Here is a 15,013-nt window from a genome sequence, read left to right as displayed (position 1 = left end):
CCTTTATTTAAGGACTGGATACCAAATTCACAAAATGATTGTTTCCAAAAGAATGAAAGTGAAGTAAAATCATTAGGACATAACGGAGTATTTTGTGTATAACCATACGAAACTAAGAGCCGGTAAAATAGTAGCTCTGTATCTCAAGTGTCACCACTTTGCGTTCGGAAGTTGTTGTTTACGAGTTTTCCTGTTGATGAGGAGGATGGTTTCTGTTAAACATTTTCATTAGAATGCTAATAGCAACAAGAGATGTCTTAATACATACCAATATGTCCATCTGGTAGCAAAAGTAGAAACAACAATATTTTGTCATGGCATCATTGGTGGTCACCTCATGTGGTCCCCGTTTACATTGCTTACGGAATAACGCTCTCCCATTCAAGCAATGTCGGGCATGGAATCGCTACACTGTATTCCGGAGTTTGTCAACAATGAGCGTTAGCTACAATGAGATCGAAAATCCAGTTCCTAATAGCGTTTACGATAATGCCAAACCATTTGATGAGATCCCAGGACCGAGAGGTTTGCCTTTCTTAGGAACACTGCATCAATACAGAGGTTACTAGATTATTGATAATACATTACATAAAATGGAGTTCTGGCTCCATTATTACTATTATTATTTATTTCCTATGCATAAAAAAATCTTAATTCTGATATAGGGGACATCCGGGTAAATATATATGGACAGGCGTATTCCAACCCTGGAATTTATACTCAAATTTGAGGTCTTTCAGTAATATACAGATACAGATAGGCGGGCAAATATGGACAGTTCTTGTATGAATCGTACATAAACCATTACATGTGATTAAATCAAACTCCGTTCATGCTAGACGTAGATCATGGATGCATGTCTTCGTTGGCGGACAGTGATAGGAATATCCTATTGGCCTAAAATAGTAATGGCTTGTCTAATAATATTCGTTGTCATGCGAGAGTATCTTGCGACGCGGCCGGAAACTTGATTTTCGGAAACGATGTCCGAATGATAAGCCACAATTTGAGACAACAGTTATGTTACAATCATCTTCACAATAACCAAATATATATCCTTTATATTGTACTCTTAATGTTTTAGATTGCAGTAGTTTATCAATATGAAAATTTAAGGAAGAACTGTTGTGTCTGAGGCGTCCGTTATTTCCCCAAGCTTTTTATTAGGCGGGTCTTAATTGATCAATTAACTTACTGAGATTGTTTTGACTCCTATTATCAAAATGAGGATTTTACGTTGATTTCTTTTTACAAGCAAACATCTGATATTAGAATTAACACAATTATACACCTTAATAGACTGTCAAAGTGGAATGTCATTGCGAAAAGGTCTTTGACGGGATGGGTTAAGTTATAATTTAAAACTGCCCGGTATGTTGTATGCCGACAGGATAAGAGCATGATCTAATGGAGCAGAACATGTAGCAATCCCTGGTGAAACAATTGTGACCAGTTTTTATGGTTTTATTGGGCAAGTGCATGATCAGAGTAGCATGTCCGTAATTACCCTGCACTTGTCCGTATCACAACCGATTTCTATAAATTCTGTGTTTTGGTTTATATTTTAGTGTTCATTTTACCGACTAATCAAAAGCATAACGCAAAATAGAATCTGGTAGGGACCTTCATTCTGACAAATATGTTCGTAGATGATATCTATGATATTTCGCACACATCATGTTGATTAACTGTACCAAGGAGCTTGTATTCATTTAGCAGTCATCATGTGAAAAGTGTCTGTATTTACCCGGATGTCCCCTAAGATATGCTACTAGCCGCAACTGATACATCGAAAATACTTTGTGTTTATTTTTCATTTCACGTTGAAGCAACATTTCTACATCTGCTATTTTTCATGTGTTCCTTTAAATTTTCAGGACCATTTCAAAAGTTTAACATAGACCGGTTCCAAGCCTCCTTACAAGACCGCTACCAGAAATATGGCCCTATCATGAAAGAAACGATAGCTGGAGTGACTGCAGTCCGTTTGTTCGATCCAGACTACGTTAAAATTGTGTATCAGAATGAGGGGAAGGTACCTCATGTGGCCCCTCTTCTGGATACAACACGGCTGTATAGGAGTCAGAAAAATATGTCTCCTGGCCTTGGTAATACGTAAGTCAGTCATATCATGATCAGTGTTGACACGGTTGTGAATACAATAAACCATTTGGCGGTGTTTGAAATTGATAGATAACCAGTTTAAGAGATGATATAACTTATCCAATCCCTTTAAAGGGACATCACGTGAAAAGGCGATTTTTTTTTAATGAATGTATGTATTGTATGCACTTCCACTTATGTTACCACGCTATCCCCATATTCATAGTCCGTTCCAAATGTCCAGTTTGACCACTTGAATTGTTCGGGAAAGCCCTGCTAAAAATAGAGCCGATAACGTCACCTGACTAGGCAGTAAACACAAGTTGTGCGAGCGAGATGAAACGGTTTCCAAAGAGGCCCCCAGAGAGGGGCCGTTAGGCAACTGCAACTTCTTACCGCACTATGACACCAAGTTATATGATTTCTAAGTCCGTATTCAAACTTATTGAACAGTGATTATTCATCATTAGAAGTTAATTGCACACTTACAAATATTCAGAATTTAAATTTATTTAGCTTTAACATAAATATGTTGCCAATAAAATTAAACAAGGGATGGGGCACAAGTTTTTACAATTTATCACAGCCTTCTCCCGTCATACATTTACAGTTAAATGTCAACAATGATAATAGGCATAAACATAAAGTAGATATATTTAAACATATATTGAATTTAGTACCGGAATGTGGCCGGTACAGATGGTGCAGGATAAACACCTTCCCTACACCAAGGGACAAACCTTTCTGATTTTTTTTATATGTTTCCGGGGCAGAGGAGGCCGGGTATTCATACTAGTACTAATATAAATCTTGCATGTAAAAACCAAAATAATCGTTTTATTCAGCAATGTAATTAAATCATACCATTTTATTTATATCAATTATGTAAATCCACGGACTTCGATAACACGTATCTCGGTGACCCAGAAAATACGCCGTGGGCCATCACAACAGTTATCCCTTGGAGGGCCTCATGGAAAAATCAAACTAACCAGTCACTTATCCCTTCCTTTCGCATAAACCACTGTATAGTTATAGAAACACAAAGTAAACTCTCTCCAATACATGCCCATTAACATATTAAACTAAGTTCATCTGTGTTCAAACTCAGACAAAGATACTAGCGAGCTTAATAGTTTTAGATATTTATTCATAACATAAACAGCGCTAGCATTTCTGTCGATTCCATTTCAGCTTAACCGGCTATCCGGAAGAATACATGCACCGTACTAACTGCTATGGCAGTTATTTTCTCCCTTGAATACTGCCCACCTGCAAAAATGATTCCGTAACGTACTCCTTTTGCTATCTTTTGACCATTTGTCAACTTTTCGTTTCGTAACTGACACGGTACAACACTTTTCTTTCGCTTACTTCACACGGCCAGCCATTTTGTTTACAAAGAAATTATGTGCTTTGCGCATGCGCTAGTAGAGGGAAATCCCTGAACAAAACGTTGGTCAGACAGGTAGAAATACCGATGATTTTCGTAGATTTAATCATTTTTCTGAATCTATTTCAGCCAAATCCGATCGTTATTTTCCATAAGGAGTCTCACTTGATCTGTTTATGTAGTATTTGAAAAAAAGACAAAAAATAAAGTTACTTCACCGTGATGCCCCTTTAATACTACATTAACAAATCAAAGTTCTATTTTGTAATGTATACTTCACAGAGTCACTTGATGCATAACTCAAAGTATTCAATGTACTTATAAATAGAGAAAAAAAAATGGTCCTCTCTCCTTTATCTCACCTGACCCTAAATTGATAAAGGTCAAATAAGATTTTGGAATATTGACAAGTCTTATCAATCGCCCATCAAAATCTTCTAAAAAAAAAAAAAGTGTAGAGGAACTGGACTGGGTCGATTGTGGGCGACCATGTAGCTCAATTGGTAGAGTGTCCGTCTAGAGTTTGGAGGGTCCCGGGTTAGAACCCCAGTCTGGCCGTGCTTTTTTTTCGCTCCTATTGCAAAAGAATGCCAATTGGAAACAAACAATCCTTTCATGGTACTGATTACGTGTCATTTTCAGGCTGATTCAAAATCGAAGACAGCATTCATTAAATATTCAAAGTAAATGTCAGGACAGTGAGAGATCAACCTTATTATGATATTTGTGCTACTTTGGCATTGCATAAAATCAGACTTTGGTTTAAACTAGCCAACCAGATACCAGGGTGGCCATCTTGTGTTACCCAATAAATATCAACATTTGGCCAAGACCGATCAAAAGATCATTTGTACTTTGTACCAAGCTGGAGCTTAAGAGGAAGAAAATTTACAGTTTCATTGGGCCTTTGATGCATTGCATTCTCTAGTTTTTGTCACGCATAACTTATTTCTAAACATAGCTGAATTGAGTCATTTTGTACATATATAACAACTATTGTACATACGTTTCCAGCGTAGCCGAAATTGACATCAATTTTATGGACAACTCGTACACAGTTTACACCTCTGTGTGCATACGCTTCATTGTGCATTTGCCTGATGAAGGTGACAGTGTACATATTGTACTAGTCGTCGAAACGTCACATAGAAAATGTTATTTGATGTGTAAAAAGAACTTCTCATAATCCATGCATAACTTAATTTTCATGAAAATATTTGTTATTAACTATTACCTGTCATATACATTTAAGGCCTGAAAATTTCACATTCTTTTTGTTAAAAGCGGTTTTATCATAATGAGAAAATTCAAATGATATCAGAATCTTGCAAATTCTTACAAGCAAATGAGCCACCATTGAATTGTGTTTTCAAGTAGGTCAGTATCACAATTACTATGAAAGTAATAGGGTTACTTAATAGTTCAAATGCAGTGTATGCAATATTAGTTAATTTCATATAAACTGAATATATCCAGTACATTGAATTGAATCAAAGTGACAAGAATTACTTTTGCACCCAGGAATGGCGACGAGTGGTACAGACTGAGGAGTGCTGTACAACAGATGATGATGCGCCCGAAGGAGGTCACTGTCTACCTCCCTAATGTTCAACAGGTTGCAGAGGAATTCGTCAACAATATAAGCAACTCTCTCCGAGCCAAGGATGGACAAGTACATAACTTCAGGAAGGAGCTTGCAAAGTGGAATCTAGAATGTGAGTAAAATAATGGAAATCAGAAAATCATTCATAATTGGACCTTTCAAGGTTGTGATCACATAAAACCACTTTGGCTTGGACAACAATATTAATCTTCAAAATAAATCATTTGTTTATGCCCCAGCCACATTACAGGATTTAAAATTAAGTGCTTGTTTTTACTCTTAAAGATGTGTCTGCATATGAAGTTTGACAATTTTAGGACTTATTGTATCATAGAAATAGAGGATAATGAAGTGTAATCGATGTTAGTGAAGCAGAAAATATAATAAATAAATAGGTCACTTTGACCTATGTCATATAATAGTGCTCCTGATCTGTAAATGTTATTTGACGCCTTTGGGACTAGAAAATATCGAAGAAATGGAGATAAATGCAAAGTCTAACAAAGATGTCATACTGACAGACAGACAGAAAAGTTAAAACATGTAATGCCTCATCCATTCAGTGAAGTACATGTATTTATGGAAAAAAATTAGTAGGAAGTCATCTTTTTCAAACACTTTCTAATTTGTAAAACTTATGTAGCATCTACTTGATCGAAGAAAACACAGAAAGCATTAAGCTAGTGTTATTGATATTACATTGATCTGTATACCGATATGTATTTTTCTCTAATAAAGTGATGTTTTAGTATTATTCCTGAAGTCAGGAAATGTTTGTTTTTATTTATGGTTTCAGCCTCTGGCAGCACCAGTTTTGAGACAAACTTTTATTTATGGTTTCAGCCTCTGGCAGCACCAGTTTTGAGACGAGGCTAGGCTGTCTAGAATCGGGCACTGGATCGTGGACGGAGAAGATGATAACGGCCAACAATGACATATTCGCTCTCTCGACAAAGATAACATTTTCTGTACCTTTTCACACACTGTTCACCACACCAATATGGAAGAAACTTGTTGCTGCAGAAGATTTCTTTTTCCTGTAAATATCCATCTTTTGTTGTGAAATTGTTTTAATGATCAGTTTAGTTTGAATTAATGAAAAGGCATTCTTGGATGAAACGTTTCTTGAAAATTAAAGTAGTTTTGTAAAAACTTTTCTTTACAAGTGACCTGCCATTTTAACTGACGTACAACCTGGATATGCCCCTCATTTCATTTTCTACCTCTCTTAAAATCTTAAATAAGGTACATCGGTTTGTAAACCTGTAATACTATGTGAGGTAATATCAAAGTTTAACTTTATACACAAATAATGTAGGTATTAAACATCTTGCAATATTTCAAGACCGACTGACCCCTTTGTCAAGCTATAATTGAGTGAGCAGTTTGTATTTTTACCTGTTCAACAATGATGTGACGAAATTGTAACTGAAGCTTGACAAAGGAACCAGTCTGTCTTAAAACACCTGGACAAAGTTTAATATGTACATTGTTTGTGTATAAAATAAAACTTTGATTTTATCCCACTTAATGTTTATTCATTAACCATTCCTTAATACACTGTTTTGATATATCCCCATACCCATATAACAGTTTGATTGTGTATGTAAACTCTCACAGGAGCGGTCAGAAGTTGGTGGATGTTAGCCCACTTAATGTTTATTCATTAACCATTCCTTAATACACCGTTTTGATGTATCCCCATACCCCTTTAACATTTGATTGTGTATGTAATCCCTCACAGGAACGGTCAGAAGTTGGTGGATGTTAGCCCACTTAATGTTTATTCGTTAACCATTCCTTAATACACTGTTTTGATGTATCCCCATACCCCTTTAACATTTGATTGTGTATGTAATCTCTCACAGGAACGGTCAGAAGTTGGTGGATGTTAGCCCACTTAATGTTTATTCGTTAACCATTCCTTAATACACCGTTTTGATGTATCCCCATACCCCTTTAACAGTTTGATTGTGTATGTAATCTCTCACAGGAACGGTCAGAAGTTAGTGGATGTTAGCCCACTTAATGTTTATTCATTAACCATTCCTTAATACACTGTTTTGATGTATCCCCATACCCCATGTAACAGTTTGATTGTGTATGTAAACTCTCACAGGAACGGTCAGAAGTTAGTGGATGTTAGCCCACTTAATGTTTATTCATTAACCATTCCTTAATACACTGTTTTGATGTATCCCCATACCCCTATAACAGTTTGATTGTGTATGTAAACTCTCACAGGAACGGTCAGAAGTTAGTGGATGAGACAGCACAGAAGATTGATGATTTGGTGGCTAAAGGTCAGATGGACGATACCAAGTATAACTTCTTAGCCTACCTCCTCAGCAGGAAGGAACTCAGCTATAAGGATATCAGCATCATAACATTGTCACTGTTCGGAGATGGACTAAACACGGTATTGGATTGTTTGTAACAAAAATAGATCAGTTTAGACTTTTTAAAAGGGTTCATGTTTTATGTGTAGGTCATGTGAACAGTGATAAAATGCAAATGTAACTGAAAGATGAACCTAAACCTTTTCTGTATTATATACAATGGATGTTTTTTATAGGGGGTGGGGTGGTGGGAGGGAGATGAGAATAAAATTGTCATTCATAGTCCCAATATTACAGCCACGAGCCTTCTTCAAGGACTGTGAGTGACTATTGTATTCTCATAAAACTTTCTGTTCGGCATTTATTTAAAACGTATACAATAGTACCTTAAATTTGCCCCTGGAAATTCAATCAATACCAAAAGCTTTTCTGTTGCTTATGATAACCAACAGAAGTTTTAGGTAAAGTTTTAAATTAAAAAAATATTCCTAAACAAATTCTGTTTGGTATTTCATAAGAAGATATACCTAAAACTTATCTGTTAGATATTATTGACCTTGCAGACTTCATCTGAAGATTTTCTTCAGCGAGAATTTCCCTTGGGATGGATCGTTTTATTATTAATCATTTTTCCACCAATTCATTTTCTTTATTGAGGACCATATTCGATCTCAAATATCAATGATGGCTAAGCCTAACAACGCTGATGTTAAGGCTGGTGCATACCCTTCAAATGTGTCTGGCAGCTCAAAGTAGCACTGTCAGAAAATCTTATCCATTTACCGGTAATCAATGTTAAGAGATTATAAAAAAATAATATTTCAGCTTTAATAATTAATAGACATGATTTCATGTTACTGAAGATGCAGGTTTATTATTGTTCAGCTTTAAAAAATAACCATAAAAACACAATGTAAAATTTTCATTTTGCAGACGGTGCCAGCAATAATATTTGCGTTGTATTGTTTGGCAAAGAACCCTAATGCACAACAATCGGCCTATGAAGAGGTGTGTAGGGTCATTCCCGAGGGTGAGACCATCACACCTGACATGGTAGCTCGTTTACCATACTTAAAGGCATGTGTCAAGGAATCATCAAGGTACAGCTTTACCCTACCAACTCAAGTCCTTGATCAAATACCAAATTCATTAAATTGATTTTTTGAAAAGAGGAGTATTATAAAAAAAAAATGGGAAATCTCATGAAGCCAGACTAGGGGGAGATAACTCAAACTGTTTGTGTTCTTGTTGCATCAGACACCATCATAAAATATTGTTGAGACTGATAAATATTTAATTTGTTTGGTTTTAAGACTTTTCTATTTGTATTTCACAGACTTTATCCAATTGGCCTGGATATCAAAAGAATTCCACAGAAAAATTTGGTTATTGGAGGTTACCAGGTGCCTGCAGGGGTAAGATTTATGTCAGGTTTATAAGTTAAGAAGTGTAGACTCCTTTAAGGGCCTGAAAGTACATGTATAGAGTAATAACTTTGTCGGTGTGTCTGTTTATATAACAAAACCTTATACAAGTGTCTGTGTGTGTTTATCTGTAGTAAATAGCTTTTGTATGAGATATCTCAAGAACAGATATAGTTACATTTATACAATATCTTACCACTTTTTGGGTAAAAAGGTTGTGTACAAGATATGTCACAAAACCTATTAGAATTTTTGGTGGTCATCTGTCATCCAAAGTAACACACATAACCATTAAAAAAAATTCCTTGTGGTAACCTGGTGTAGGGTTTTTTCGCGATTTTTGTTTTATTGATCAAATTAAGGTAAAAGTGTCAAGATTGAAAATTTAAATTATATAGTTGTAATATGAAGTAAAAAATCACCAAATCAATCCATTGCTTCTATGACATTATAAACTACTTGAATTGTGTGAATAAATATTTGCATGATTCTATCAAAGGAAATTTAAGATATATATATGATATCCCTGTTATATTAAACAAATCTTAATCAGCTTGGGATATTTAAACTCTTGGGAATAAATGAAAACATAATTCAAACAACAAAACCCTTTTGATACTATTAACGACAAGTTCAGTACACAAAGTTATGATTTATACGATAAAACTAAACAGATATCATTTATAATTTGATCTGCAGACAATCGTGGAGCTTGTCCCGTATGTGATGTTCCAGTCAGCAGAGCATTTCTCCGACCCTGAAAAGTTCAAACCAGAGCGATGGTTGAGGGATGGGTCAGCCCTAAATATTCACCCGTATCTACTGACACCGTTCGGTCATGGGCCAAGAATGTGTGCAGGTACTATTGAATCTGTTTTGTTTTATCAATGATTTGTGGTAATTTAAAAAAGAAAATTCTTACGAAATATTATTTTAAGACACTAGATATACTATGTCTAATATAACTCATAAATTTGATTTTTACTTTGTTTAAATCCCTCCAAAATCTGTTTGGAACAATCCACAGCGATAAAGATGCACACACAATTATTCTTAAATATATGCATTTGGACATAAAGATTATCTTTCAAATGGTCAATTTACCTGTAGTGTCTATTCAATGTTTGCTGGGTGGTTTGATGATTGGAGGGTTGTTTCATAGTTGTTGTAAAATAAAGTTTATATATATGTATATATAATGCTTGCTGCTCATGTTTCTTGGTTAAAAATTAGTGTTTGTACTTTGGCTTTAACTCATTCGCCCCTGAAATTTCACAATGAACTATTCCAACCTTTGAATTGGAAGAGTTCAAATGTGTCTTCAGGGTTGAATGAGTTTATTGCTTATATTTAAAGAATGTTGTTCTTCAACACTTGCCTGCGACAAATAAAATGTGTAACGTAAGTCTAAAGTGTTGATATGGATTACTTCATGTATTACAAAAGTATTTGACCAGTAGGGTGCATGTTATCTAACCATTCTAAATCTGATTGGATGACTGTCATTTCTGTATAGAAAACTGTTACATGGCATTAGCCCTTTTAAATTGTCTATCAACATATTAAATCTGTTATTAAACATTGAACCTTCAGGGAGACGATTTGCAGAGCAGGAGATGTATGTGTTGTTATCCAAACTGCTACAGAGGTTCACCGTCGACTGGCAAGGGGATGATCTGGAGCAGAAGTTTCAGATGCTGATGGTTCCAGATAAACCAGTCACAGTGTCTTTCAAGGACCGTCATTGAGGGGGGGAATTTCCACCCTGAAGATGAAGTCTGGGTCAGCTGATAATCTGTTTCATATAATTTAATTTCATAAAAATTATTTTCTTTAAAAATGAAATGAAAGTTATTGAACTTCTTTTTCAGGTGTCAGAGGATGTTGTTACATTTAAAAGATTTTAATTTTATTAAAAATCATTGTTTTTTTGGTACTTTAATTTTATATGCATATGAATTCCATAATTATGTATTAGATGTGATTTTTACTTTTTCACAATAATCCTGATCTTATTTAATTGGGAAAAATGTTGAACTGCAGATAAATATATTTAATAGAAATACGTTGAATGAGAAAGGTAATACAAAGTTATAGTCCCTGTTAAAAGGGATTACTGATGGTTTTAAATACCCAAAAGTATAGTTTGTATGTGTTTGAATACTTCAGAGTGCATCACATTGAATTTATCATTGGAGTTAAATAGACTTGAGTTGACTATTGATCACAAATGATTGATAATTATAATTGCACCAAGAGCAATAAGTCAGTTCAATGTTTAAAACTTATGCAATATCTGTATAGTCACAAAACATGTATGTGATCGCTCCTAAACCAGGTGATCAGTTGAATGTTTTAAACCTATATAAAATCTGTTGAGTTGTAAAACACTTTTATGACTTTTATGATTGCATTTCAAAAACTGTTTAAATTTATTATTTACATTCTATTTATACTGATGATGACAATCTCCTTTGTGATAACAGGTTGGTAAGATGTTTATTTATCAATGATGGATGTTGATACTATGATTCAATTCCACTGCGAGTGAAATATCTAATAGCCCCAAAGCTTAACTTGACCTTTACACCCTTGCCCTTTCACATTGTTTTACTATTATAAATATTATTTGAAATTTATTTTTCTTTTCAATCATAATGTGTCGTTTGGTAGATACTATATGCATAAAAGTTTTAGAAATAATACATGCATAATATACTATATAGTATACAGTCAAACTTTTGCCCTTCACTGGTAAAATCTATAAAAGCCTAGTGGTATAATTTTGCCGTTATCATTCATGTAATGAACATGCACGTAGAATAGTGTGTACTAATATTTGCTGTAATGCTATATATTCGCCCTAAATAAGGAGGGTGAAAGAGTCCAAAGGAAAACTGTGGTGGAACTATACCAGTGTAGTATGGTAATATGAAGGCCATGGTGAAATGAACCGCGGTTCATATTACCATTATGGTAATATGAACCGCCCCATGGTGAAATGAAGGGTTCCAACTTTTTCTATTATGACAACTTTTTTCCATTCTTTTTCTTTAAGTTTACTTCAATTTTATGTATTCTATTTGAAATGACAAAAATTATGTCAGAGGTAAAAATATTTAGGGTAGGGCGCTTCACTTTACCATAATGGTGAAATGAAGGGTTTTCGCATTTTGTTTTCTATTTGGCTTTTTTAAACCAAATCTGGTTTACTTTGCATCAGTTTGAGGTAGAGAAAATCAGGGTGGGGCAGGGGTGCTTCACTTCACCATTATGGTAAAGTGAAGCACCCCTGCCCCACCCTGAATATCTCTACCCCAGACTTAATTTTTTTGATTTTCATATTCAGGAAATCAAACTGATGTAATCTAAACCAGATTTGGTTTAAAAAATTCAAATAGAAAAAAAATTGCTAAAACCCTTCATTTCACCATAATGGTAAAGTGAAGTGCCCCTGCCCTACCCTAAATATCTCTACCCGAGACTTAATTTCTGTGATTTTTACATTCAGGACATCAAACTAATGTAATCTAAACCAGATTTGGTTTAAAAAAGTCAAATAGAAAAAAAAAATGCTAAAACCATTTCACTATGGGGCGGTTCATATTACCATAATGGTAATATGAACCGCGGTTCCTTTCACCATTATGTTAATATGAACCACGGTTAATTTCACCATGCTTCACAATACCATGCTCATACATGCCATAACTTTCCGGTGCAAAATAGTGAGATCAGTGATTATTTTTAGTGAGATTTGGTCAAAAATAGTGAGATCTTTTCTTTGAATTTGTGAGAAATTCGTGAGACATTTAAATAATAAATTATATAGCATATATCATAGTATTGAATCATTTGTGCTATTCTGAAGCCTCTAATTACTTTTTTACAGCCAAAATTGAAGATTTTTTGATATTTTAAAGGATTTTAGGAATGTTTACACGTGACATACGGTCCAGATAAAGCTATCAATATTTAAAAGTAAATAAATCACATGAAAGGCATGATGCTACACCTGTAGACTGTAACCAAATTGAAACATACCTACATATGGAGGCACAGTAGTCTAGTGGTAGGACACCGGGCTCGTGACCGAAGGGTTGCGGGCACGCCCCACGGCACGGCAATGTGTTGTATCTTGTTCCAGTCTACTCAGCTGTAAATGAGTATGTGGTTGGGTAGTGCTAGAGTTGTTGAATGCTAGCTGTGAGCGCCGAAATGGCAGCACCAGCTGTATGCTCCCCAGGGAGTTGGCTGGTTGCAAAGGCCCAATAACCACGGATAATAATTTGTGAACAGCTTTGAGACAACCAGTATGAACTAGGTTGAGATAAAGCGGTATATAAGAACCTCGAATTATTATTATTATTATTATAAACCATTTAATAGGAGGTCCCTGGCTGTCCCCTGATTGTGTGGAAAATTACGACCATATCACCAAAGTTTCTGTGTTGAATCCTGATTGTATGGCATAGTCATCTGTATGAGATCCCTTTTGTATCATGCTCTGCCCACACATACACTATAGTTGTGCAACATTAAAATTTGCTCTTCCAATCATGTCGGAGACAAAAATGGCGACAGTAAAACTTTGTGAAAACATTATCTGGTATACTGTATTTCATGTGAGAAATTTACCAAAATAAATTAACAATGAGTTATTGGGATGCTTTACTAACTTGAAGATTTGGTGAAATAGACAAATTTATTGTTGCCTTTGACTATTTACTGAACTAGATATGTGTTATTCCTGTCACAATCAAACCAGTGATCTTTTTGTCTCCTTACCTTTTTTCTTTTTTTTTACATATCAGCATTATCCTGGTTACCTATATTTACAAAACTTTAAAAAGTTTGTTTTGTTGGATTGTGTTCCCGTGTAATATGTGCCAGTGTAGTAGCCTTTTACAAATTATAACCAGTGATACAATATGAAATGTCTCTTTTCTTGATTATTTTGGTGTATTCAGTATTATTTTTCGTTTGTGATTATTTTTATGTTTTGTGCCATCACTTGTAATGATTTGTTTAATTGAAAGTATTAGCATATAAGTTGAAATGGTTGATTGAATTATTTGTATCTAACCGAGAGAGAATAATAATGTTGTATTTGTATGACGAATACTGTACTCAGACGGAAAATTAAGTGGAGAGTTATTTCCCTTTAAGTTATATTAAGCGGAGAGCTATTTCCCCTTTAAGTTATCCCGGTAATGTTTCTCTCATTACTATCCTGGTGAGCTGTTGATATTCTTTCTCTGTGATGTATAATGTGGTATAATAATATTCATTGTGTGTTAGCCCATGAATGCTGCTGCTGTTTTAGTTAGCAGATCATGGTAGGGGAAGAGGCCAGAAAACATTTTTTTAGCATAATTTTCTCTCGGCATCAGATTTTAAGTTGGCAAATTGGCCTCACATTGGGGACCCTCTTTTAGAGAGTCCTCATATGATAAAAATGTCTTCATTTACACAGAGCTCTGAATTTCAACTTGTCACAAAGGAAACCTAAATAATACAGAGCTCTTTTTGATACTAAACTAGTCACAGATGAAACCTCATTTCTTCATTGGTGAACAATTGGCCATATATCAAAGAGTAGAATCTCTGGTTGACTTATAATACTGTAAAAACATTCTGCTGTCCATTTGTAAAAGAGAAGTATACATATTTTTGTGATTAATTATAGATACATGTACAGTGTATTGGTTTGTATTTTCAAGAAGGCGATGAATCCTTCCATAGAATACCCAAATATTTTAATAAATTAATTTCTGAAAAATTTATCCCAAAAAGTTTGTTTAAAAAAGCATTATGATTTGTATGTTGAATTGGAAATTCCAGCATTATTTTACTGTATGAACTGCATGTACATGTAATTGAACCGAGTATAATTCCATCTAAGATGCGATAAAGTGCAATCCATCCTCGGAATAAAATATACATTCAACCACGTACTTAGATAATCTAATTCCTTACGTGATTCAACTAGACCCACTGTATTCATTTGTTATGCACCAAAATTCACCTCTTTAACCTGAAAATGTGTCTACTGTAATTTAACAGGAGAGATAATTCTAGATGGTGTTCATTTTTGTCACAGAGTTTAATCTTCTGTAATATTTTTTAATCATGGAATTCTATGGCTTGT

The 15,013-nt window shown here is 34.7% G+C and overlaps 1 protein-coding gene across 1 annotated transcript; it reads left to right on the top strand.

The window, feature by feature from the left end:
* The first annotated feature begins 107 nt into the window (after positions 1–107).
* On the top strand, positions 108–12,085 carry LOC110459554 (probable cytochrome P450 CYP44). The gene is made up of 9 exons (XM_021511881.1): positions 108–561; positions 1,878–2,115; positions 5,018–5,211; positions 5,943–6,138; positions 7,344–7,518; positions 8,372–8,538; positions 8,775–8,853; positions 9,562–9,721; positions 10,456–12,085. Exons 1-9 carry the CDS (start codon positions 315–317, stop codon positions 10,608–10,610), a joined length of 1,611 nt encoding a protein of 536 aa, XP_021367556.1. The 5' UTR covers positions 108–314; the 3' UTR covers positions 10,611–12,085.
* The last annotated feature ends 2,928 nt before the right edge of the window (positions 12,086–15,013 follow it).

Source organism: Mizuhopecten yessoensis, unplaced genomic scaffold (genome assembly GCF_002113885.1).
Source record: "Mizuhopecten yessoensis strain PY_sf001 unplaced genomic scaffold, ASM211388v2 scaffold10107, whole genome shotgun sequence".
Taxonomy (NCBI): Eukaryota; Metazoa; Mollusca; class Bivalvia; order Pectinida; family Pectinidae; genus Mizuhopecten; species Mizuhopecten yessoensis.
Note: the sequence above shows the minus strand (reverse complement) of the source record. Positions and strands in the feature narration are given on the sequence as shown.